Source organism: Doryrhamphus excisus, linkage group LG9, assembly GCF_037039965.1.
Source record: "Doryrhamphus excisus strain RoL-2023G ecotype Guam linkage group LG9, RoL_Dexc_Guam_v1.1, whole genome shotgun sequence".
Classification (NCBI taxonomy): domain Eukaryota; kingdom Metazoa; phylum Chordata; class Actinopteri; order Syngnathiformes; family Syngnathidae; genus Doryrhamphus; species Doryrhamphus excisus.
The window spans coordinates 1,745,147-1,772,934 of NC_136365.1; the positions used below are offsets into that span (position 1 = coordinate 1,745,147).

Below are 27,788 nucleotides of genomic sequence, written 5' to 3' on the forward strand. Positions count from 1 at the left end.
GAAAAAAGTGTTGTTGTTGTTACAGCAGCAGTTTCGGCTAGTAGAAAGTCAACTGCATGAAAGATATTTTTATGCCGTGCTGAATTTGACTCGCAAGAAATATACCAGAAATACCCAAGCTCACCTTGAGGTGATCAGACTTTCACAGCCAAGTATGAGAACTTTTCCTGGAGAAGAAAAAGCTTCATAAACTGAAAAAAACACATATGTTTTCCAGTTAATAATAATAAAAAAAATAGACAAACAATAAAATACACACAAATGTCATACACAGAGGCGTCACCAGTCATGTAACTCGCTACCCATCACTGGTTTTCAGTCACGTTAATATGATATGACAGTGATCACATAGCAAACGTGCGAATGAAATTGACATTTAATAACACTCCAACGTACATTGTAGTCACCAATGCAAGTTATTTACTTCATTAAATTGTCAAAATTCTATTTTCTGGCTAGAGCCTCACATTCAGGTCGAGGTCCGCAAATAGTGCACCTCGCAGCTGGATGCGGACTTATCCAGGGCAACTGCAATTTACATGTTTAATAATCATTTCTTTTCTGTTGTTGACATCTATCTTCACAGCATTAAGATTACTGCTATCACTCCATTCCATCAGCCACTCCATTCCCAAGATACCCTGGCCTGGAATCCCATGGAGTCACAACGTCTAATTAAACAGCAGCTGAGCACAAAGAGATATTTTCTAAGCCAAATGAGTAAACTGGAATCACTTTAAGAAAACCCATCAAACCAATTCAGCTGTAGTTTGCTTTCACGGGACTGAAAATCACTTTGATTTGATTTTTTTAATGGCTTTATTTCTTGCTGCTACGTACTGTAGTCTGTAATCTGAAACTATAATCTTAAAAAAAAACCCCAAAAATTATTATTATCATTATTATTATTATTATGTTAGCATCATTGTGCGTATTGTGAGGTCTTTTAAACCTGCAATAAAAGCCTGTTGCTTGGCGCTTGTCTCAGCAAGCAATTACTGACCCCTAGTGACCAGTTTATAATACTACAGTCACAACTGAATCGTCCTCTTAACGGCTTATAATTGAATTTTTGTTTGTTTAGCCAATCCTTTATGATTGAAAATGCTTAATTTACACAAAAATATATACAATTTCCGTAAATTACCGTATTTTCTGGACTATTAGTTGCTCCGGAGTATAAATCGCAGGCTGCTAACGAGGACGTTTTGTGATTAAAAATACAATAAGAACACAGTTGGACTCACATGTTGTACAAATAAAGCGACAATATTGTATGCCAACGAGAAAATACACACAAAACCGAGGCAAAATGTTGTCGTAAATTTTCATATGCTAACCGAGGTTCCGCTGTACTGGAATAAACTGGCTTCTTCTCAAATGAACCAGATTTTAAAATAACTCCTAGTACTTCCCAACGGAGTAAATAAATGCATTATTTAGTATTACCATTTTGTATTGGATTGCATTTGAGTTTATTAGTATCTGAGCATCTGCGATCCCAGGACACAGATGTCGAGGTACAGTTGTTTGGACAGGATGTAATGGAAGGTGATCACCGCACAAGAAGGGGAACTTGCTGTTCCAGTTCAATGATTTAACAGGAAATCCTGTCCGATTGGACCCTATTGTTGCCCATCTGGCAGGATGAGACAGGCGCAGATGATGACATCATATTTACCATGTTTTGGAACACGTTTTGGTCAATCATTTTAACATGGAAACATACACACACCAACCACAATTGTAGAAATTCACCTTTTAAATAAAGACGTTTGTTTATTGTTTGATATATATCTTATACATCTTGATATATTACTTCTAATACCTGGAAAGTCAAAAATAATGATCATAATATAGTTATATATATATTGATATATATAGAAAACTAATCCAATAATCTACATTTTACTTGGACTTTGCTTTCTGGTAAAAAAAACAAACATGGCTCCCAGCTTCAATATAGGCGCTTTACAGGAGAAAAGAAATAGAAAAGAAAATGACACCTGAACATTGCATTTTTTTATCAAACTACAACATTTTTCAGCAGCTATAATGACCATCTCGGTTTAAGACACAGGAAAAGTTATTTTATACGTTTTGTTTTGAGGGTCAGTTGAAACGTGACTTCAGAGGAAAGGATGGACTTGAGATCGACGGACTGAACATTAAATTACAGAAGTCCTATTTCACACTTTCAAAAAAAGGGTGATGAAGAGAAGATAACCACTAAAATGAGAAATGAGAACAAGCAAACAAAGTGAAGAAGGCTGAAGTGATGCACCTCTCCGCCGATGAGCTATAGTTGTAAACATAAAGAATGTGACCCGATGCTGCCTGTTATCATGAGAATTTTGTCGGATTTTGCACAAAAAGTAACGCACTGCAAATTAGAGAATAAAACTTGAACCCCAAAGAAAATAAAGCAGAATATCCACTGTGCTGTGTATTTTGCGGAGTGTGTTCTAGCGTGTCAGGGAAATCGTCCGGTTAGAGCATACAAGTGCCGAACTTTTTGCACAATTTCCTTCGAAAATTCTCAATGCACAGCAAGAATCCACCAGCATGCAATCCCCCTCGCTGGGTTCTCTCCGAGAGGTAGCCATGTCACAATTGACAGGGAGAGACATCCACTCCAATCAATATTTCTGCAGCAGAGTTTTTTGCACACAATGCAACTCATCATATTCTCCAACATCCCCCTCTCCGAAGCGTTCAATATGTCCGGATGAAAACGTGAAGGCAGGTTGTTTTCAAGGGCTGCAGACATGAATGAGGCCATGGATGGACAGCAGACCATCTGGAGCCTGGGAGAGTGGCACCGCAGGCTCTTTGTGGCAATCGAGACCAGGGATACAAAAAGGCTCTTCCGCTGTGATGCTTATTCCTCCGAGGAGCTGACCACAGTGAGGTCAAGAGGAGGCATCGAAGCTAGACGGGAAAAGAATAGAGAGCGTCAGAAACATGCGTTACACAGGGGAACAAACAAAAAAAACAATATTTCGATGCCTCAGGTTTTAGACCTGACTCTAGGTATATTCAGTACACTGAGTAAGAATATGACCTCCGTTTCTTAAAAGTTCATGTTGTTGAGTTGAGGTATCAATGTACCTCTCATTAGCATGTCATGTGTAAAATCATCATAAATAAATTAATTCTATATGGCGGGACAATATATCAAAATGGCAATAATACTGATGTGTTCAGAACTAACTAACTAACTAACTGACTAACCAACCAACCAACCAACCAACAACCAACCAACCAACCAACCAACCAACCAACAAAGCAACCAACCAACCAACCAACCAATCAACCACCAACCAACCAACCAACCAACCAACCAACCAATCAACAAACCAACCAACCAACAACCAACCAACCAACCAATCAACCACCAACCAACCAACCAACCAATCAACCACCAACCAACCAACCAACCAACCAACAACCAACCAACCAACCAACCAACCAACCAACAACCAACCAACCAATCAACAAACCAACCAACCAACCAACCAACCAACCAACCAACCAACCAATCAATCAATCAACCAACCAGCCAACCAACTAACTAACCAACTAACTAACTAACAACTTACAATCATTTGGAAATCATATGAGGTCATTAGTCAATATAATAGTCTGACTCAGTCATCTTAGATGGAAGGCTAACATCATCACACAGCAACTTAACACCCAAAAGGCAGCAAAGAAATATACAATACAAATTTCTTTCCAGTAGAACAGCTCATTGGCCATCGCTGCCGGGGCGCTGCAATGATTCATTCATTCATTCATTCAGCTCGGTCCACCAGAGGGAGCCCATGAGCTCTGGCAGCCATGGACAAATATCTTTCAGTGAACCAATTCATTTTACAGCCCAATGAAAATCAGGCAACGTTTTTATTGAAGGAAAATTAACTTCCAGTCAATGTAATCACATTTGTGTTCTCCACTCGGGCGAAGGGAGTGGAAAATTAGGTTCTCTTGTTCTGTGTGGAAGTGGTATTTTTTTTTAGCTTATTACTTTGTCTTTCTTCTCCACCTTGTTTGAAACCATTTGTTAAGTTTAGAAGAAATAAATTTGAGGCTAACTGGTTAGCTCGCTGTCTATATATTAGTTTGCTAGCTAGCGGCCGTCTCCAGCGTCAAACAGGTTAATGTAACTATAAAAATATTACATTTTTTAACATTGAATCATATATGGAAGAAATTAATTTATTACAGTTGGGTCTAGAACCAATTAGCCGCCATAAACGAGGGACGACTGTATTGAAATTATAAGGCATCTTGAGTAAACTTGAGTAGCTCATTGCTGGGTCATGTCCTGGTTTTCAGTAATCAAAATATAAACCTATTCTCCACGCTGTATTATTCTTTAGCTGAGCAAACATTTCACACTTCCGTAAGCATGCGTTCAAGTGCATTGCTGAAATTCACGGATTAATATTCAATTATTTGCAGTAAAAATTCCGGTTCCTCTAACGGAATCATGGCTGAATCATAGTTCAGGCAATTTGAGCCACAGTTTGACATACATCACTTGTATGCTACATCATTAAACAAGCACTCCGAAATGTTATGGTGTCTTTAAACCCTCGCTCCACTGCCCCTACTGCTCTATAAAAGCGGCAGCACATGTTCCACCAGGGCCACCGCCTCTCTAGCTGCAATGTATTTGTCTTGATATATTTTATATGTTGTCCGCAGACAAATTAACGAGTGCTTCATCTTGTTCAAGAACATTAGTACGAGCATGCACTGGCAGTGCAACAGTAGAACAGAATGCTCAACACCAGGAGCCTGGGACAAAAGCAGCAGAATGGAATGGATCCAAGGTTTTTTATTTATCAATGCAAGTCATCCTCATGTCAGATTCTATCCTTAAAGATAAGAGAGGAGATTGTTTTATGCTAGACTTAAAATTGAAGGGACTGATAATAAACGTTAGACAACTCAACAGACTACCAAAACAAAACAAAAAAAAAACCAATTACATAAACAGCCGGACTTGCTAAAATGGTCTTTTGTGTTTGTTTTCCTTCCGTGGCTGATCCTCCTGTTCGTGCCTGCGTCACCCATGCACCATGTCGGAGAGCCGAGAGTGTGTGCTATCGTTGCTGCCTTTCTGAGTCTGAGTCTCTCGTTAAGAACACTTCCTTCTATTCCACACCCGAGTCAGTGTTGTTTTTTTTGGTAATGGTAATGGTAATGGTTTTATTTAATTTAAACATGTATCAGATTACAATTGAGTGCATCCCATAATCAGTTCCCAGTTCCACATGTCCAAAAGGAGTAGGAAGAAGCAAAGCTTATTAAATCCTACCCCTCCATCTGGTACTTTTAAAATCAGTAACTGTTACATTTGTTCACCTCCTGCTTTCCTAATATATTTTTTAAAAATTAAAAAAAAAAGTTTTTTAATTTGATTAATTTTTATAAATTTTATTTTTATTTTTTTAATTTTTTTATTTACAATGACATAATGGGTACCATAGTATGTGTCAATATAGTGATATATATAGCACATCTTCATCCTTGTATTTAGCAAACATCAACTGCTTGTATTGTTTCTTGAATTGGCTCATCGTTGTGCATTGTTTGATTTCCTTACTCAATCCATTCCATAGTTTGATTCCACATACTGAAAAGCTAAGTGTTTCAAATTTAGTTCTTCCCTTTTTTTGTGCAAGATACAAAATGTAATAGCGATGTTAAAAAAGCAAGGGTACATGAAACAAACAGAATTGTGTGCTTATTACATTACGGGGAGTCAGATAACAAAATGTGTGAAACATGTTTGTAATTATATATGGTTATGCGTGGGTGCTTTCCCTCTACAGGAGGAACCAGGGGGGCATTTAAGCCTATGGGAGGGTACGCCTTATTGTCTCACCTCTCATTAAATATTAACACAGTAATCTCACCCTGCCCCCGGCTGGGGTCTGATGGAAGATGTAGAATATTGCACACAGGGGCGGGAGAGGGTCACCTCTAAACAGTGTTGTCCTGCTGTGAATACACCTGGCCTATACAGTGCACTGCAAACACACCTGGAGTAATAAACTAAAAATACATGTATTTTTATATTATGTAACATTAAAATGCTTAAATGCCTCACCAATTTAGAGAACAAATGTACATGGTAGTAGCAGTGCCCCGATCCAATACTGAGTGGTGATAACTGGATTATGTACGACGTGCCAGCACATGCAAGGCTGGCTCACTCCCCCCCCCCCTGCAAACCATTTTGCATAGCGTGAAAAAATTCTAACCTTGTTCTGCAGCTATGCGGAGTCTGTGATTGGTTTGTTTCAGAGAGCATTTGCAATAAAAATGATTGATAAAACACATTGATTAGTTCCAGCTTTGCCTAGTTGTTACTATGTTGGCCGCACAGCCAGGAGGAATATCTGGGTTGGACTCTCCACTGTGGACTTTGCATGTTCTCCACAAACATGAGTGGGTTTTCTCTGAATTCTCAAAATGTATGCCTGGTCACTGGTTTATTTTCTATGCCGCTTATCCTCACAAGGGTCACAGGCATGCTGGATAGGCGGGGTACACCCTGGACTGGTCACCAGTCACCAGTCCAATCACAGGGCACATACAGACAAACAACCATTCACACTCACATTCATACCTATAGACAATTTTGGAGTCGCCAATTAACCTAGCATGTTTTTGGAGTGTGGGAGGAAACCGGAATCCTCTGAGCTACTTATATGCTAGGACTACGTTAAAAAGCCATAGCTTTTCAGTATGTGGAATCAAACTATGGAATGGATTGAGTAAGGAAATCAAACAATGCACAACGATGAGCCAATTCAAGAAACAATACATAACAATAAGCAGTTGATGTTTGCTAAATACAAGAATGAAGAGTCTTGAACCAGTCATGATGTGCTATATATATATCACTATATTGACACTTACTATGGTACCCATTATGTCATTGTAAATAAAAAAAAATAAATAAATAAAATAAAATTAATAAAAATTAATCAAATTAAAAAACATTTTTTTTCAATTTTTAAAAATTATATGAGCTATGAGAAAACTCATAATGTACTACTGTATCAATCCTTTGGAAATCACATGAGGTCATTACTCAAAACCCACGCATGAACGGGGAGAACATGCAAACTCCACACAGAGATGCCCGAGGGTGGAATTGAACCTGTGTCTCCTAGCTGTGTGGGCGTTGGCACTGATGTAATAAGCATTTTTGACTGAATGGACGGATTGGTGACCCCTGTTTAGAAGATTTATAAGTCACATGCCATTGATCAGAGAGTATAGCAGTCGGTACAAGTGTCTGGGGTCGCCGCACTCTGACAAAGGCTACAAAAAAAAAACAATATTTCATCCACTTCCAGTTGCATTTTGGCAAATGTCAAACTAATGCAAAGTACCTCTCAGCTTAGCAATTCAATCTGCATAGTTTTGAAGAAAGCCGCTGATGGAAGAACACTGCATAATGGCATCTACTTACAGGATTATAGACCCTTGTGGAAAGAACAGACAGTGACCTTCAATGGACACTCTTCTTCTCTGATGGACTTCAAACGACATTTTACAGAAAGGGAACAAGGTGGATAATTCTTACCTGTCCCATAGCTTGACATTTCTACAGTTGTTGGTGCAGCAGCCGGCTGATATCAAAGCTGTGACAAACAGATAGCAGAAGAAGAAAGAGAATGGGTTTAAGAGTATTGCTCCGACATGGGAGTTACACCTCATTAATGTAATGATTTAGAGATGACATATGTCTGCTTGGAGAGCCATAAAAAGCAAAAATGTCTCATATATAAAACAGAGTGGTGTGCAATCCTCAGCACGTAGACGGATAGACTGGGAATTTGTTAGAAAACATGTCAAAAATAATTAAAAGCGGAAACCCGATGGATGCAACTTGCGTGGCATTTTGGGGAATACCTTTCTTGGCTCTTTTGACAAGAAACAGATGAAAAGTTGCTCTTTCATGTTCCTGCATGGTATGTTTCCGACTGTGAGATGAGAAGTCATTTCAAAGGAACCAAACTCTGTCTACACACACCCACCCACCCACGGATATTATTTCTTTTGTGCCCAAACTGCCCAAGCAGAGGTTTCAAACGTGCGGCCCGCGGGCCAAATGTGGCCCGCAGGACACTAGTTTGAGGCCCCCGCCGTGATATGAAAGTTTAATGTTAGTGCGGCCCGCGCAAGTTTGATATGGATGCTGTATGGTATCATGTACCCAGAAAAAATTATTACGTTTGATTAATGTTCATGTTAAAGGTTAAATAACTGTTAATAGTTATCCTCCCTATCCGTGTGGAAGTGGTAAGTTTTTGGCTATTTAAGTTTAAAGGAAATAACTTGAAGGCTACCGTTTAGGTCGCTAGCTCTCTAGTTTGCGAGTTAGCATGTGTCTCAAGACCCTGCAGTTGCGCAATATGTTGTAAATAAAAAGAGTATAAATGTGACTATAGTCGTGTTTTGTCATGTCTACAGGGCTCTAATAATGCTTTGTTCATTTTAATCTGAAAAAAATCATTTGTCTACCCACCAACTATATGTGGTTTCTTAAGTTTTTATTATTTGCCGTTTTATTATTATTATTATATTTATTTATTACTGATTGATTGATTTTCTTTATTCTTGATTTGTTTATTTATTTTTCATCTTATTTTGTGCAGAAAAATAAAAAATAAGATATTTGAGAACAGTGGAATGTTTTATCAGAGCTTTTATTGTAGAAAATCTGAACCAAAGCACTAAAAAAGTTTGTATATTTTTCTGTTTTTAATAAATGCGTTTTTTTTTTTTTTTGGAAAACCTGATGCGGCCCAGCCTTGCCCAGACCCTAGCTCCAGTGGCCCCCCAGGTAAATTGAGTTTGAGACCCCTGCCTTAAAGGATTAAGGTTGCTGCATATGATTCCCAGTAAAACCATGCCAGCACTACAAGTTGAAAATACTCGAGTGCAGCTCAAAAATCGATCAAGACACACAAACACAAACCCTGTCTCAGATATCCTGTTAGTAATAGAAGCTAACAGGAAGTCCTGCATGTACTCAACTGCACTCTATGTAGGAAATGTGATAAAAGAATTCATGTACCGCTACACGACCAGTGCAGGATCTTGAAAAACATGTTCCAAATGTTAAATAAACAGTAAAAATATACCTCAACATCCATTCCTTATTAGGGCTGTCACATGATCGGCATATGCCAATCAATGCCTTTCAAAAAGATCACAAAAACCATGTGGCTGCAAACCAAAAACACTGAAGACTAGAAGCAAAAACTCGATGAATCATTTAATTCAGAGCTGCATAGCAGTCGAGTGGTTAGCGTGCAGACTTCACAGCTGGGAGACACAAGTTCAATTCCACCCTCGGCCATCTCTGTGTGGAGTTTGCATGTTCTCCCTGTGAGTGGGTTTTCCGGTTTCCTCCCACATTCCAAAAACATGCTAGGTTAATTGCTGACTCCAAATTGTATGAGTGTGAATGGTTGTTTGAATTTCAATTCACGTTTTGAGTGTATTTGCTGGGATTTCCCAGCCCACTTAAATGCCAAATTGTACATAGGTATGAATATGAGTGTGAATGGTTGTTTGAATTTCAATTCAAGTTTTGAGTGTATTCGCTAGGATTTCCCAGCCCACTTAAATGCCAAATTGTACATAGGTATGAAATGAGTGTGAATGGTTGTTTGAATTTCAATTCACGTTTTGAGTGTATACGCTAGGATTTCCCAGCCCACTTAAATGCTGCGAATTACATATTTTAATTAGGCTAAATAATATGATAATTTTGTAACCAATGTTAACGAGTCACTTTGGACAGCTTTATTCTTAATTATTTATGTATTAATATTATATATTAATTTAATAATTTGTGTATTATTTTTATATATTTTATATATATATATATAAATTAAACAGCAGATTTATGGGTCTGAACCTGGATGGGTAAGAAGTGGAAAAATCAATCTTAACTTTGATAAAACCCTTCTTTACTGTGGTTTGCCCTTCAGAAAAACACATTTTACACTTGCTCGTTCTCCCTGACCTACAATGGTTTCATCCCCGTGAGTCTATAATCATATTTCCAGCACACATCCTCTCCGAACATTGTGCGCTAACATCTCCCATTAAAGATTCATAGCACTCATGTGACCGCGTAGTCCTGCTAAAGATTCCACTAACCACCTTCACTAGGCTGCCTGCACCTTGCCGCCTGTCTGTTTATCTTCACAGGGGCGGAGAAATGAGACAGAGATATGAAAACTCCTTTAAAGGGTCAGAAGAGATGGAGGGTATTTGCAATTGGGGGTCAGAATGCGAGAAGAGGGTCTGCTTTATAACTTTTAACAAAAAAAGGCAGCTTTATTTGTATAGAATATGCTATCATTCGAAGGAATGATGAGGAATATTACACAATGATAAATCCAAACGGAGAAATGAGCACAGAGCTATTTGGTTCATCCCAGCACACAACCAAGTGCAGATGATCTCTACATCAAAATGGGTGTGGTCATTTAGCGTTATATGAACCCTTTAGAATATACACATTGTGGATACATTATAAAATTATGCAGTCGGATCTTTTCTTTTAATTAAAATAATATGTGATCATTCACAGAACTGGGAGAAAAAGTAAGTGAACCTTTCGGTTATGGACTGTCCAAGAGTGTGGGCCAACCTTGAGTCCAGTCAACGAGACGGGGGTTGGAGGTGTGGCGCAAAGCTGCTCAGGCCACACGTTTACAACCATATCTTGTCAAGAACCATTCTCTGATGGGAACCAAGGGTCAGTGGCAAATGTCAACATCTCTGTTGACAAATCATGAAAGAAGAATGGGATTGATGGGCGAACAAGAAGGAGGAAGCCAAAAACAACATTGCTGCACGTTTGCTAAGAAGCAATTGGCTTCCACAGAACTACTGGCAAAATGTTCTGTGGAACCAAAGTTTAATTGTTTGGGAGGAACACACAACGCCAAGTGTGGAGGAAAAATGGCACAGCAAATCCTAAACCCAACTGTGGAGCATGTTGGAGGGAGCATCCTTGTATGCGTGTGTATTGCCGTCTCAGGGCCTGGACAGTTTGCTCTCGTCAATGGAAAAAATATTTTGCAAGATATTTTGCAGAAGAACTTGAGGTTGACTCTGTTGAAGCTCAAAAGAGGGCGGGTGTTGCAACAGGACAATGATCCGAAACAAGGAAGGAAATCGCCAACAGAAAGGCAAAGTATGGTATGTCTTCTGTAGCGTGTTGGATGATATTGTTTTATTAATTTATATATTATTGTTTTATTAATTCGATAACTAGATCATTGTGGGAGAACCAACAGAGAACATACCCCCAACTCCACTCCATCTTAGCCAATTTACAAAAAGCTCTGGGATGCAAGAATCAATGCTGACTTTTCTTCTTCTCGTCGGGAAGCTCCAGGCGGACATTGGAAGATAAATTCAGCCCAGGATCCTGTGTTTGGGATTTTATTCCGTTTGATCAATTTTACAATACATGATATTAACCTTTACTAGTGCGTGAGTTTTATTCCTTCTCATAAATGGAGATAAACGAATACGCTAGGGGAGTTGAAATTGACTTAAATAAGTAGTTCTGGAGGCCCTAATTAGGTTGCGGAGAATTTCATATCCACCTAGAGGCCCAAAGTCCTGACTTTCACCCAATTGAGATGTTGTGGCATGACCTCAAGAAAGCTATTCACACCAGACATCCCGGGGCTATTGCCTGAACTGCATCAGTTTCCCAAAGAGGACAATTGATCCTGATCATTGTGCACGTCGGATCTCTCAAATACAGGAAACAAGGTTGAGTTCATTGTAGAAAAAGAGGCTAAACCAGTTCAGTATTAGTTGTGCTTAAAATAAAGATGAGACTACATTTTATGACCAACGTATGCAGGATTCACATACTTTTTCCTCCCATTGAATATTGCAAGGCAGAACGTGGTCTCTGCTGTTTGGTCTGTGGTTTACAAGCTCAGCAAAGAGCTAACAGATTCTCAATAAAGACTCCAGTGGAGTTATATTTCTTAGCATACTCTGAAGCACTATAAAACTGAACATACAGACAATAAAGCACGTCAAGTATAACTTATATAAGCTATAAATAATAATACAAGTTATAAATAAAAGCGCAATTGCATTTATAAAAATGCGTTAACTCGATGCAAATTGAATTGGTGACTGTGTGAACACTCATTAGACACTTAAAGGTATATGGTGCATAAGGTGATGCATATTAAGCATCAACAAATATTTTCTACAGCTTAGCAGGAATATAGGACCGGCTCATAGTTGGTACTTCCTGTAGGACAAACTAGAAAAAAATGCATACTTACAAATGAGACTCATATAATATAAACAATATTGTTATTAAATTTTGCACTCATTCGCTATTGACAGTTTTTTTCATATCAAACCGCTAGCTCCCAAAGAAGTCTTTTTTTTTTGCACGAGAGGCACAAAGAGGTGATGATGCAACCCCACATTAGAAGAGCGCATGTTTGGTGCCGTATTAAGTCGAAAAGTTGGCAGAAGTGCACTTTATGAGAGCATCTTTCCCATTGAAATCCATGCTGCGCAGCAACCAGGAAGTCAAATTTTGACGCATCATTTTGCATGCGAATGTGAAAAATGTAAATAGTTCATGGTGTTCATGGCAAAATTTGTGTCAAGTTTGAAATCCATAACTGAATGGCTTGACAACAGCCGTTTTAACCATTACTTTCTCGTTCCCAATCAAGTCCAGTTTGGCAGCGACGAGTCAATCTCACTCCCAATCCCGTGAGATTGGCTTGAGGGTGTTGCAATTACTGAATCTTATTGTGGAGCTAAGACCTCAGACCTGACTGAGGCGTAATTATCTTAAATGGATTTGCTGGTTCAAGGTCACACCAGTCACACAGCTGACAAGATTACAATGTGCTGTCTTGTGATAGAGTCCAACTACGCATTGGAATCCCTTTCAACCAAACTTGACACCTGCCCTTTGTGTTCCCAATGTGCTGTACGTGGCCTTCAAGGAGAGTTAGGAAATGATAGAAGCATTGTGCTTGGCTAGTTTTACTAGATTTAGTTATGGGCAGGGTGTCAACTGCAAAATTGGATTTAATGGGATGTGAGAGGTGTGTCACGGGACCAGGTTTCAGTGTGGGTCAGAGCCCGAGTATACAGATAATGTGATTACTCCAGAATAATGTGGACCTTAAGCCCTCGCCCAGCGAGGCCTCTAAATTCCTCTATAAAGAGATACACAGGATTAGCTTTGAGGTGCTGGCCCCCCCTCACTGAATAAATGGCTGTTTACCTCTGAAGTCAAGGATCATTCATCAGCAATGTCTCCGCAATAATCAAACAGTTCGTTGAAAACATTCAATCATATTTTTAGAGGAGATTTCAATGCAATGGTTTGATTGAAAAATAAATGGAATGAGTTGACTCAAAGGGCAGTGAATGACCGATGACTGATGCATAAGAATCATTTGTCAAACTGGCTAATCAAGTTCTTATTGATGTCCACTTCAAGCCATCGAACACATGGAGCTTTTTATCTGTCACCCGTCGCCGCTCCTTCTCTCAACTTACAGGATCAATGCAAGGTAATTTCACGTGGCCATTCCCTCAGATCTCGGAAAAAGTGACACATAAATTATTTACAGTAGGCTGGCCGGACAGGAAAGCCTGTGGAGATCCGGGATAGATGAGTGAACTTCCGTTTAGTTAAGAATCAGAATTTAGACTCTGGTGGATGTTAGGCCAAGTAACCAGTCAGTCTTGTGTTCTGCCTGGAGACTTGGACTAACATCCCTCAGGCAATGGAATGGAACCAAAGGGAATGGAACCAGGAAATGGAACAAGCAGGCTATTTATAAAATTCCCATATGCTAAGTGGCTAAGAATTGAATCGATAGTCCTACAACTTTGAGTGAAACATCCTGTCACACGTCATAATCACAAGAAGCGTATTTTAAAAATTGGCATAATGTGAATGAAATGTTTGTGAATGTTTGTGTGGGGAAATATTTCCCCAGTGGTATTTCCTTACAAACAGGAAGTTGCCCCTCAATGAAGCATCCACCTGAAATCCAAGTCGGCGAAATAACTTAAAAAGTCATGTGGGTTAGCAGAGCATGTTTGTGTGACTAAGGCAATTTTTTTTTAGAAAACCATGAGGAAAAAGCGGTAGAAAATGAATGAATGAATGAATTATGTTGTACCAATACAGAGTTGAGTTAGTTAATAAAATGTCAATTAATTACATGCAAAAATCATTTATTGATTCAATACATCATTGGCCGATTTTGCCCACTAATTCAGAAATGGATGTATAACTTATGTAATGTAAGCCTCTGCACACATTGCTACAAAATCTTTTCGAAACTGTAATGCCCATCATGCTTTAGGACAATTAAAAAAAATGGAATTTGGAAAATCTAAAATGGACTTCATAAGGCCCGGTAATTCCTAACTGATGAATGACATATTTTGTCAAAGCTGAATGTCTACACTTCAATCACATCCTCAAATCCTTTGTGTATTGTACTGAACTGTATTCAGGGAAGGATTGTGTGTCATTGTATTGTATTGTATTGTATTTAAAAGGTGATAATATCACAAAACGGAAGCTCGTTTCCCATTGCTGAAATAAGCTTGGATTGAGCGTCATATCCTTTCAACTAGCACAGCAGACATAAATATGCTTTCTATTCAATTATTGCCCAAATTGTTGAAATGAGAACTGAGTACTAGAAGTGACTTAGACTATTCGATGATTTGATTCGGAGGAGCCTGATTCAACCTCGTCAACCTTGCATGGTCGAATCGTATAAAAATGCCATGTGCTCAAGATTCTCACTATATAAATTTTTTTACATGGAATGTCTTTGTTTTTGTTATAGCCAATTTTGATACAAAAATTATCATTATTTGTGTTAATAATGATTTGAAAATGACTAATTTGACACTTGAATAAAATCACCCGCTTCAGTTGCACAATCCAAGAAAGTTGAAACAATCTTCTGCATTCGCTCGTAATGGCTACTAAAATCATACAAAGTGTGGAAGTATTAATGGTAATGGTAATGGTTTTATTTCATTTCAACATGCATCAGATTACAATTGAATGCATCCCATAATCAGTTCCCAGTTCCACATGTCCAAACGGAGTAAGAAGAAGCAAAGCTTATTAAATCCTACCCCTCCATCTGGTACTTTTACAATCAGTAACTGTTACATTTGTTCACTTCCTGCTTTCTATAATACAGTTTTACAGTTGTTTTTTTTGTTTTTTTTTTTTAATAATGCACCTCGTACCGAAGTAGGAAGGAGAGTTGTTTTTAAGCTTGCTGCTCCATTAATACGTGTACTTTTGTGATGTGTGATAAATCGACCTGCTGAAAGTGACTGTTTTTCGATTTGCAGGCATTGTGTCACCGAATAAATAGACGTACTGTTGTTGCACACCTACCATGTTTATCTGAGTGTTTTTAGCCTTTGAGATGGAAAAAAATTGCAAATGAGATGTTTATTCATAAGTATCTCCATTTGGACTCAAAAACAAACAAAAAAAAATAAACAGCATTCGACAATCTAACAAATCAGATTTGATTAATCCTCTGTCAAAGACAGTACTGCAACTTTACTTTTTATTTCACAAAAATCTTGCCTACTGTTCATTTAAATAGAGTTTACAGAATTGGCGCATATGGGTGAATAACAGCACAACCAAGGTTATCAGTTATACAGTAATAGTGTTGTGCTGCAATAACGAAGAGTGATGGCAGCAGGTAAGAAGTGCAAATAACCTCAAGTTGAGATGTTGTCTCGCTGTGAAGATGAAGTAGATGAGAGACAGAGATATGAGCATGAAGTGCTCTGAAGTAGAGCTGAATAATTGGAGCCCCGTAGGCTCAAGCTAGACAACACTGTGTATGTTTTACACATACACTTTGTTTGCTTTTGTGTTTTTTAGGGAAGCGTGCAAACACGCACACACACATCGAAAAAAGAAAACACATACACACGCAGCTGTGAGCATTCTCACGCGTGCATTTTTATCTTGTGTACTTTTTGCAGGTTTGGTCATTTACTGTACCTGGATGAGTCCTTCAATATGTTGTGATGGCTGTGATTCCAATATTGCTAAGATTTATTATTGAACTTATTGAAATACTGTCAGATTTATTGAAGCAAATGCATCACAAGCTCGACATCGGTATAGATTAAATATTTAAGAAGACATTTGCTAAATAAACTACTGTTGTCCTATTTTAATATGAGACCAACCCACACTCTTCACTGCTAATGAATAAAACATCCGACTGGGCATGCCATGGGGAAGGTGGTGAGTGTGCATTTCTCTCAGTGTGTGTGAGTATTAGGATTACATATAACAGTATTTTTAATAATTTCAAATTAAATAGCTGTACAAGACTGTTTTAGAATGTGACTAATTACAAAAAAACATATTTTAAGGCATCTGGCAATATAGAACCATGCATTTAAACATCACAAAAATGGTGTTCTGGCACAAATATACAGTATGTAATAATGTAATCATGTGTTATTAAAAAAAAGAATAAACCCACTGCAAGTATAGTAAAAAATTATGTCTATTTACTGCCATATTCTGTCTTAGGCGGGGCTAGTTTTGCAGTGGTTCACTATGAAGGCTTGTGTGTGTACCAAAAAACATTGCACTACAGCACAAATTTTGCTGAAAAAATTGTCCACTTTTCAATTAAAATGCATTGTAACCTGAAATTTGTTATCCTATATTGAAGAATTTTGGACAACAATGTACATTAACAAGAAACGGCTATATTATTATTGCTTCAATTAAATGTTTACCAGCATGCAGAACATCCATCCATCCATTTTCTATACTGCTTATACTCACAAGGGTCACAGGCATGCTGGAAACTATCCCAGCTGTCTTTGGGCGAGAGGCGGGGTACACACTGGACTGGTCGCCAGCCAATCACAGGGCTCATATAGACAAACAACCATTCACACTCACATTCATAACTATGGACAATTTGGAGTGGCCAATTAATTTAATTTTTGGAATGTGGGAGGAAACCAGAGTTCCCGGAGAAAACCCACGCATGCACGGGGAGAACATGCAAACTCCAAACCGAGATGCCCGAGGGGGGGCATTTAGAACATACTGTATGTAATTGTACCTGAGTATAAAGTTTGCTGTTCATGAAATAAGACTATTAAAATTATTTTTAGAACTGAACTGATTATATGATGCACTCAATTTTCAAATGAAATAAAACCATTTTATTTGCACCCCAAGCAGCTACGCTTTCTGAAGGCCGGGATCCTGTGCATAATACAATCAGCCAACACTTCCCCCGTGCACTCATCACCTGATCATCTGATATCATCAGAGTGACAGCTCTAAAGATGGCATTCAACTTCAACTAACTGTGACAGCGACACAAATACAGTTACTGCTGGTGACTTTGGGACAGACGGACGTTTCCCTCCGGTCCGGCCGTGCCCCCGCGACATGACAGCTATGTCTAAACTTCCAGTTAATTACCTGGCCTTGCAAGCTCATTTCCTCTCAGTTCACTGAGCCGTACCCCAATGGCACTGTCTAAAAAGGACAAAGACCCCTGTCCATTCCGCTGGGTTTGCGTGTCTGCCGAATGACTGGGGTTTGCTGTGGAACATTTGTCACATACCTCAGGGGTTTGTGCTGGAGCCATGCTAGTACACACCAAGCTGTCTCCGCACTCATTCTCACAGTTACTATGGGGCTGCTCTTTAGAGGAAAATATTGGGAAGCGACCTTTAATTCCTCATCAGTCAATATGTTAATTATTTGTGCAGAACTTGTTTTCAACGTTATTCTAGACAGCCATCATATCTTCACATTAGAGGGAATGTATGGAAGGTGTGTTTCATTTAGATGTATCTATATCTGTGGAATTCTGAAAATCTGTTGAATTTCTCCTCAACAAGTGGCACCAATTACAGTAACATTTATAGTAGTGAAGGGAAATATGACTTAGAAAAAACTATAAAAATTAAATCCCGATATAATATATAGAATATTGAAATATGATATATATCTGAATATTTTTTTCCATAAACTGAATTTAGACAAAAGTCAAATATGTGTGCAAAGTTTTATTAAATTGTAAACAAACTAGCCACTGGAATAAAAGAGTAGATTTTCTGTTTAAAAAAAAATATATAAAAATATATATAATATATAAATATATAATATAAAATATATAATAAAAAGTTAAATATAAATAATCATGCTGCAGTTGTGGTAGACTCTGCAGTGGGTTTAGCTCCGTTAGCGCTTCCATCTCACGTTCCCCATGACGCTGCTTTATACAGCAACCTTTATACCGTCTTTTTTGCTGTTCACTCCCACTATGCAGCCTCTCCACCTCCATATCTCCTTCATTATCATTCGGAGTAGCAAAGGGATGCTCAAAGCTAATAGCTGCGGAGTGTCAACAATGGCGCAGGCGGCAAGCTACAAACGTAATAAGATGAACATCCATAGCTGCACGCTTGCTTAAGGAATTAGCTTGCACTCGGGCGGCGCCATCTTGAAACATGAGACCTCCGCATCAAATCCAGTCTATATATCGATATGAACGATATGCTTGTTTTTGATATTGTGCTCATAAGAAATGTCAATATTTATTTAAAAAAAATATTTAAAAATATGTATTAAATATTTAAAAATATTTAAAAAATATTTATTATTTAAAAAAAAAGAAATGTCAATATTTAAAAATATATTGATATATCAGCCAGCCCTAATATGACTCGTCTATATCGATATGAAAGATATGCTTGTTTTTGATATTATGCTTATAAGAAATGTCAATATTTATATTTTTAAAATATTTAAAAATATAAAATATTTAAAAATATTTATTATTTAAAAAAAAAAGAAATATTTTAAAATATATCGATATACCCTGAGTCTTCGTTGGGTACCGGTGAATCTATGAGTTAGTGAGTTAGTAACACTCGCAGCTCGGGTAGTAAGGGTTGTTTATTCATTAGCAATTTATTCATTTTCAGTACACAGCGCGTCTCTTTTAGCAAGTCATTAGACCTTCTCAACCTACACAACACACAAAATAAGAGCGATGTGCATTACATCCTTTTTACTGGTGGTAGCAAAATAAGGTTGTCATAAAAAATATCTTCCACCAACATTGAGGGAGCAAAGTACACGAGTGCTAATATGGTAGCTTATGACTCATAGTTCATAGACAAACCTTTTATAAGTCGTATGATATTCTACACCCGGGTAAGTCACTGTTTAAGCGCCTGCAGCATCTCACACTCACTAACACGGTTCTTTAATAAGCTTTTTAAAATAGAATTGTGAGAAATTAATTGTAACGTTGATCAAAAGTTCATATCATTAAGAAATTCACAGAGAAGCTCAGACATGCATGCATTTTCTTCTGCTTATCCAAGTCGCAGGGGTACTAGTCTCAGTAGGGAAGTCTAGACTTCCTTGTCTCCAGACACCAGGAGGACACCAAGGCCAGGCCAGCTGTGAGACATAATCCTTCCAGCGTATCCTAGGTCTGATTCTGAGCCTTCTCCCGGCTGAAACACCTCACCAGGGAGGTGTCAGGAAGGCATCCGGACTAGATACCCGAATCACCTCAACTGACTCCTCTCAATGTGAAGGAGCAGCGGCTCAGCTTTGAGCTCCTCCCGGATGACCGAGCTCCTCATTTCAGCCGCTAGCATCCGACATCGAGTTTGTTCGGGCACGACATATTTTTTTATTACTATGTTTCATCCGGTATGTGAACAATTTGAGTGTCTTGAGAGTTATTTAAGAATGAGATCTGACTTACACCAAAAATCGACTTATGTCACAGTCTAAAAACTGAACTTGTACGAGACCTGAGGACTACCTGTATCAATTATTTTGGTGTCTATTTGATAAAATGCAGTTTTCAAGTTATTCTATCTTCATATTCATTCATTCATTTTCTACCGCTTTTTCTTCATGAGGGTCGCGGGGGTGCTGGAGCCTATCCCAGCTGTCTTCGGGCGAGAGGCATAAAGAGATATAGACAAACAACCATTCACACTCACATTCATACCTATGGACAATTTGAAGTGGCTAATTAACCTAGCATGTTTTTTGGAATGTGGGAGGAAACCGGAGTACCCGGAGAAAACCCACGCATGCACGGGGAGAACATGCAAACTCCACACAGAGATGGCCCAGAGTGGAATTGAACCCTGGTCTCCTAGCTGTGAGGTCTGTGCCGCCCCTCTATCTTAAAAATTAATAATATTTTTGCTTCTCACAGCAAAAAGACAATATCTAGCTGCTTGTGTGATCCAGGTGGACTTGATTAAAAATGACAATGGTCTGCATCCGAAGTAGTTAACAAAACGCCTAATCATGCACTCCTTGGCTAATAGCTGCCTTAATAGCTTACGAGCAAGGTTGTTGGGGATAATTAATCTCAGGTGTGATTACAAATTCAAACGGCAAGCTAGCTGTTAAAAGTAACATTTAGACAGACATCCACCTTGAGAATCTTTACTGCACACACAAAAGGGAGTACGCACTGAATTTTAAAGTGAAACGACCTGAAACTAACTGTGTTAGAGATGCGTTTTAAATGAAGGCTAAGGCAATAAAAATGCAACAATATGCGTCTGAAAAGCCAATCTACACATACGTATACTATCGTTGCAAATTGACCGTGCTTCGTGAAAGGCGGCGCTGACAAAACAGTGGACCAGATGAGGCTGTCTGGTAATAATACTAATCCATTGGAGTTACAGCAGCCAAATGCTTCACCAAATCCTTTCATGCGAGCAGCTGTGACAAACATTTCATTTTTTTTAAATAAAATACTCCACAATTTATCAAGAGGGAAGCTTTCCATCCAACAAGTCGGGACGAATAGGCCAGAGTGGATTCAGGAAAAGAAATGAATAAGTGAGGAAGATGGAAAGATGGGTGGAAAGGGGGGTGGGGGGTAGCCAGTAATCCACTCAAATACATATTCAATCCTCTTTCCTCGGCTCAGCCTGCCAATCAGTACATCCTCCAGCATCCTCCAGAAAGAATGCTTTGTAATCAGACTTTTCTCTCGCAATCCGACAGCTGGTTTTTAAACTGGAAACCAATTAGGATGGGAAGAAGACATGGAGAGAATGACTGATGAACTTATCTCAGGCTTGAGCACTTCTGAACAAACTACTAGAATGACATAAGACTAGATAGCAGTAACTACGATTAGGTATTTGTGCATGTGTATGTTCGCTGTTTTAGTAAAGTTGCATACATACAGTATGTCAATATTTATAGCCGAGTCACACTACAGGCAGAATGAGCCAGAATGCCGTCAGACTGAAAATTCCGGCATTATTCTTGGAATTTCCAAGTGCAATGTAAAAATTCTGACAGCATTCGTTCGAGGTGGATTTGAATTGAAAAACATCAAAAATATCAAACATAACTCAAAGTTCAAAATTGCACGGTGTTGGAGTGGTTAGCGTGCAGCGTGTTTTTTATTGTTATTGTTATTGTTTGTCTATATCTGCCCTGTGATTGGCTGGCGACCAGTCCAGAGTGTACCCCGCCTCTTACCCGAAGACAGCTGGGATAGGTTCCAGCGTGCAAACGACCCTCTTGTAGGTCCCTTGGAAAAACAGGAATTAATGAGGCTATAGCGTGATGCCTGCTGTTGAGTGGAATTGTGTGGCTTACCATTGGGATACATTTTTCCATACATTTACCATAAGTCAGTAATAATTTAGAAATGCGTCCTGAAAGGGATACAGTGAAGGCTGCCATCACATGGAGAAGCATCACAGACGACAGTGATTTAAAGCTACAACCAAATAGAAATGTATTGCAGACACATTGAATAAACGGGAAGCAGTGTTGAATATATATAATAATAAGCCGGTTAGCTCATTTCCATTTTGTGACATGTAAAAGTCCAACAAATACAAAACGGTGCTGCTTCAGCTGCTGTGATTTCCAAAGTATAACATATACTTTGATGAAACCCGCCACCACAAATAGATTGCAGTACTGAAGTAAGAAACACTGTCGTCATTTACATAATTGTACAACATTTGCTTTGACATTTGTTTTCGGAATATTATATGGATTTCTTTAGTCATTCCTGAATCCCCCCCGAAGCCTTCTTAGTAATCTGTTTCATGTGTTGAGATGAGAGTATAGGATTACTTTTCATACAAAGCAAAAGTATCATGGTTGTAGTGCTTTGAGGGAATTCCATTCTCTTGGCTGCCAAAAAAAAAAACAAACTACTGAATATGTGTGATAAGCTTCACAAAAGGTGCAACAAGAGAGCAGAGGTCAGAGTGCTGTTTTTGCAGGACTTTAAAGGCTTAAGTCAAATACACTGCTTAGTGCCACGGGAACACCAGACTTTCAATCGTCGACAAAACAACACAGCTACAGAGACTCCGGATGGGACACAAAAACAGGCACGCACACACAAGTTAATAAAAATTGAAATAATATAGTGCAAAGAGCTTACAGGATAATCCCAGAAAGTGGAGTGTACTACAACGTCATAGGAATTTAATTCCTTCTTCGTCCAAAAAAAGGACATGGCAGCAAAGATAGGTCAGGGGATAATACACACAAAGCGAACACTGCAGCAGTCGATAAACGGGCCTCAATAAATTTCACTTTAACATGGTGGATTTTGATCGCCTTTTCGTGTTACAGTGCACATTTAATGAACATTTACATTAAGAACACTGAAAAAATATTGTATATAATATTTTAGTTTCAGCTGCATATCTTGTTCGAAGTCAAACTATTATGTTCTGCCGCTGTGTCTTTGTCAGGTCAGTGGTGACAGAGTAGTCCCAGTAGGGAAATGCACTTGGTAGATAAGCCACCATAGTGAACCACAAGTACCCAAAATACAATATGACTCTATCACAACTCATGCACTGTAATGACTTAGTCATGCTCGGCGGCTTAATGAAGTCCATATGGACATGGATAAACGCTATTTGCTGCACATGTTTCTCTCTGAGCTGGATTCACAAGCGCGATGCCAGTTGGCACATCACCCGATTTGAGAGCCAGCGAGTGCCCCCGTGCACTTATATTTTACAATTAAGCACGGCCCTTTTCGACCAAGAGTGATACTTCAAAATGCATTAGGGCGTGCACTACTGTTATGGCCAGAACCGAAACAAAAATGAAATATTTGTGTGCGTCTTTGCAATAATCCGCTGCAATGCAGAGATTGTAAAATGACAGGAGGAGGAATGTTTATGACCAGACAATCATCTCTCGAAAACTATTTTCAAAAATTGATACACAATTTGTGGTTTCAATGTTAATAGGGATATTGAAATAACTGATGCTCCTAAAGCAGGGGTCTCAAACTCAATTTACTTGGGGGCCACTGGAGCTAGGGTCTGGGTGAGACTGGGCCACATCAGGTTTTCCAAAAAAAAAAACAAAAAAAAAACGCATTTATTAAAAACAGAAAAATATACAAACTTTTTCAGTGCTTTGGATCTTAATTTTTAATTTTCTGCACAAAATAAGATGAAAAATAAACAAATCTAGAATAAAAAAAATCAATCAATCAGTAATAAATAAATAAAATAATAATAATAAAACAGCAAATAATAAAAACTTAAGAAACCACATATAGTTGGTGGGTAGACAAATTATTTTTTTCAGATTAAAATGAACAAAGCATTATTAGAGCCCTGTAGACATGACAAAACACGACTATAGTCACATTTATACTTTTTTATTTACAACATATTACGCAACTGCAGGGTCTTGAGACACATGCTAACTCGCAAACTAGAGATCTAGCGACCTAAACAGTAGCCTCCAAGTTATTTCCTTTAAAATTAAATAAGCCAAAAATTTACCACTTCCACACGGATAGGGAGGATAACTATTAACAGTTATTTAACCTTTAACATGAACATTAATCAAACGTAATAATTTTTTCTGGGTACATGATACCATACAGCATCCATATCAAACTTGCGCGGGCCGCACTAACATTAAACCTCAGGGGGCCTCAGACTAGTGTCCTGCGGGCCACATTTGGCCCGCGGGCCGCATGTTTGAGACCCCTGCCCTAAAGGAACTTTTTTAGCACATGGCGAAAGAAGACGGGGCCCCAATGCAGTTTGAAAACAATCTCAACATACATCACTACGTTCTCACTGCCTATCTCTTCCTCTGTGGCCTATCATTGAAACACCAATGAAGGAGGGTGGGCACCTGACAAAGCCTAGGAAGTTTCAAACCCACACCCCCCACCCACAACGTGACCATACATCACCACAGTTCCGAGATGTCTGCTGCATACATCATTCATGCCACCTAGTCCTAAAACAGAACAGAATCATTCCGCAGTCACACCACTGATTCAGTAACAACCATAGAGCAGGGTTTTTGAAAGTATGGCATGATAAACCTTCCATAAGAGATCATAATACAGTTGGGGGCCTTCCCTCGACCCACCAAAACTGATTGTCTAGATCACATTGTGTGGCGTTTTCGCTCACTATAGAAAAAAACATGTCAATCATTTTTGAATCCACATAACCGAAGTTAGCTTAACAGGTTTGAAAACCACCCAGGGGAGCACCGCCTCACATTTTGAAGCCCCTTGCCGTAGATGACGTATGACAAGGGGTGAGGGGCTTTGCATCCATTCTGTTTTAGGTGGCCCGTTCATCATTTCCATGCAGCAGCTTCATATTGCAATGTCAAGCACATATTTCACCTTGAGACAACCTTTCGCATCTGCCAGCTCAGTGCCACTCAGCACCTTTTTCCCCCCAGTCACCAGAAATGATTATGAGGCCACTGTGGGGTATTCTAAAAGCTGCCAATCTGGGAGGTTATTTTTCATATTCTTTCTCAATCTGAGCTTTGCACATTTTTATGAATTCATTTTGAAATACATTATTGTTTTTCCAATTGAAACTGCTCAATGTTGAGGAAAACTATATAGTATATACAATACTGGTTTCATACATTTCCTGTATTTTCTAGGCAAAACAAGAAATGATGCTGTATATTTTCCTTGAATTCAAAAGACATGCAGCATATAAACCTACCATTCATGCCGTTATAGATGCTCCGATGATGTGGCGACAGCTCTTCCCCAGCTGACCTCCTCTGCGTGTCTCTCACTGGGCTGCCGAACTTCACGTGGTCTGGGCTCATACTGTATTGGTGCCTATGAGTTTCAGGACTTCCCCCTTGGGCCATACAGCTCTTTTCGGTATGTTCACTGGTCCCTAGATGTACATGGCGTGATTCAGGGCTCTCACAACCGGTGCTGCTAACGCTACCCCTGTGGTGCCTCTGGTAGAGGTCACCGCTGCCCCCCTGACCCAGGTAGTGCTGCCTCTGGCCTAAGTGGAGGTCAGAGCTGTAGTGCTTGGGGTGCTGGTCTGGACTGTTTCGTCCCACGTTCCTCCCGTATTTCTCTGGGCTCAGACCCCGAATGACTCGACTGTGGTCAGGCACTGATATGGAGCCACAGCGGGGTCGACAGAGTTGGGGTAAAGTGTACGGGTACTCCAGACTTGTACTCCGGTGGCGCCCAGCAGGGTGCTCGGGGCTTGACGCCTCCCTGTCAGCCATTCCGCCTATGGCACTAATGCTGCTACACCTCGGTTTATGCACCAGCTCAGGACTTCCTTTTTCCGCAGCACTACCAAGGCTGCTCCCTCCAACTGCTAGGTGCTTATGTTGATGGTGATCTGAACTGTCGGCACTCCCTGCACTTGAGGTACTGCTTCCATCCCCAACATCCCTCATGAGGAGACCTTGCCCAGGCACCAGCAGTAAACTGTTTTGGCTGTCTATGGAGTTTCGTGACCCCACTCCCATACCAACATTCCCGCCACTTCCTCCACTGCCACTTACTATTCCTTTCTCCTCATCCAGTAGGAGACAGAGTTCCTTAAGCTCCATGTTCTCACGGATAACCTCCTCCTGTCGTAGCTCTAGTTCCTTGAGCTTTTGGAGGTAGAGGGTCACCTCTTTGCGCATAATGCTCGAGCTGTAACGTCCCAGACGCTGCCACTCCCTGGACACACGCTTTCCTTTCTGGCGGTCGTCATCCAGGAAGCAACACAAGTCCCGCAGTTCACGGTTGTCTTCCTGCAGCTTCTGATTGATGTCCTGACAAGTAGAAATAGAAACATGAGGAGAAGAGAGATTCATTGACGTGACCTTTAGGCCCAAGGACCGACAACATTGTTAATGCTGATGAGGACCACAAGACATTGCAAATGTGCTTGTGTTTTGATATATCGCTACATTGTTTGCCGGTGTTAATTGGATTCCAAAGCACAGCAGTGGTTTCCAATTTAATTCCATTGCATTGCTCTTTCATATAGCCACTCTGTGCATTCGTACTGAAATGAAACCCCGGTTCCTCTCTGCTTTCCACGACAAAGCACTGAGTCACTGTGTGAGTTTCATTACATACAGTTCATCAGAAATCTCTGCAGCAGTCAAACCCTAAAGTAAAACTATAGGGTACTGAAATTGCAACCGCAGTGTTATTGCCTTAAACTTAACCTTCTATAGCCTTCCTCTGTGCAACAATTTAACTCCTGCTCTCCCTTTTTCCTACGTCCTTGAGTCATTTCCATTGTAATTAGGCGACTTGGATGGCGAGGGAGGTGGCAAAAGGCAAATGATTCCCATGTGATTAAAATAATATTTATAGGATTTTTAAAGAAAACCATACCAACTTGAGACAACTTGTGTTGCAGTACAAATAATTATATTTGACTATACTGTACATCGGCTGACAGTGCATTTAAATCATTGTACAGTTGCAGTTGAATATAAAATAATAGTATCATAATAAGCCCATGCAGGCCTACACAATAGCACCGTGAACTTCAGTGATAACCTCCAGTCTGACACCATGTTTGCAGAGGCTCTCAGGTGTTCTCCATAGCTTCACCGTGATCTCATCCTCACCTTCAGCCCTCTGATCTCGTTCAAGTGCAACTGTAGGCTGCGGTTGACCTCACGGATGAGATTCCCGTGGTCCAGAATCACGCTCATTTTGTCAGCCTCTGAGCGCCTCAGACGCCTCACCAGGTCCTCCTTAGTCCACTTGAACAGGTCCTCATCGGACAAGCCGGAGATGTCCTCTGCCGGACTGTCGGTCTTAGCTATAGACAGCTGCACCTGAGGCTGGGGCGGAGGAGTAGCTTTCTCCATTGGCACAGCTCCTCCTGTACCGACAAAGGGCGAAAAATACTCAGAGGCGTGTTGGTACTCTCTGCTCGCATCCGCTCCCCGGCTTCTTTCGTACTTAAATGTTACCGTCTAAAGATCCGTAGCATAGTTTTTGGCCTTTAGTGTTTCTCCCGACGTTTCTGCTTGCACTATCCATGAGCAACAGCTGACGATGCCGGCTGAGTGAGGGGAGGATGCTCCGTTGTCAATGCAACATCATCACGGCGGCGATGGGCTTGCTGCAGCCTTGCGAACTATCTTCCTTTTTTTTTTGCTTTGGTATCCAAAATGGAGTTCCGGCCTTTGTATATAGTGCAAAGCAGTCGGCGAACAAACCTTCAGTGTAAGGCTTGTTCACACAAAGAGGATAGCAGACCAAGAGCCAGTGTTGAACGCAAGTAAAGCATTGAGTGTGGAGCTCTCTCTCTCTCTCTCTCTCTCGCTCTCTCTCTCTCGCTCTCTCTCTCCCTTTTGCTCT

At 39.7% G+C, this 27,788-nt stretch overlaps 1 protein-coding gene across 1 annotated transcript; it reads right to left on the reverse strand.

The window, feature by feature from the left end:
- Positions 1 to 27,743, reverse strand: ccdc85al (coiled-coil domain containing 85A, like). Its single transcript, XM_058082104.2, has 4 exons — positions 27,047 to 27,743; positions 25,159 to 26,233; positions 7,613 to 7,670; positions 1 to 2,931 (listed from the first exon to the last, which is right to left on the reverse strand). The coding sequence occupies exons 1-4, from the start codon at positions 27,290 to 27,292 to the stop codon at positions 2,913 to 2,915; spliced, it is 1,398 nt and encodes a 465-aa protein (XP_057938087.2). The 5' UTR covers positions 27,293 to 27,743; the 3' UTR covers positions 1 to 2,912.
- Between the last annotated feature and the right edge of the window lie 45 nt (positions 27,744 to 27,788).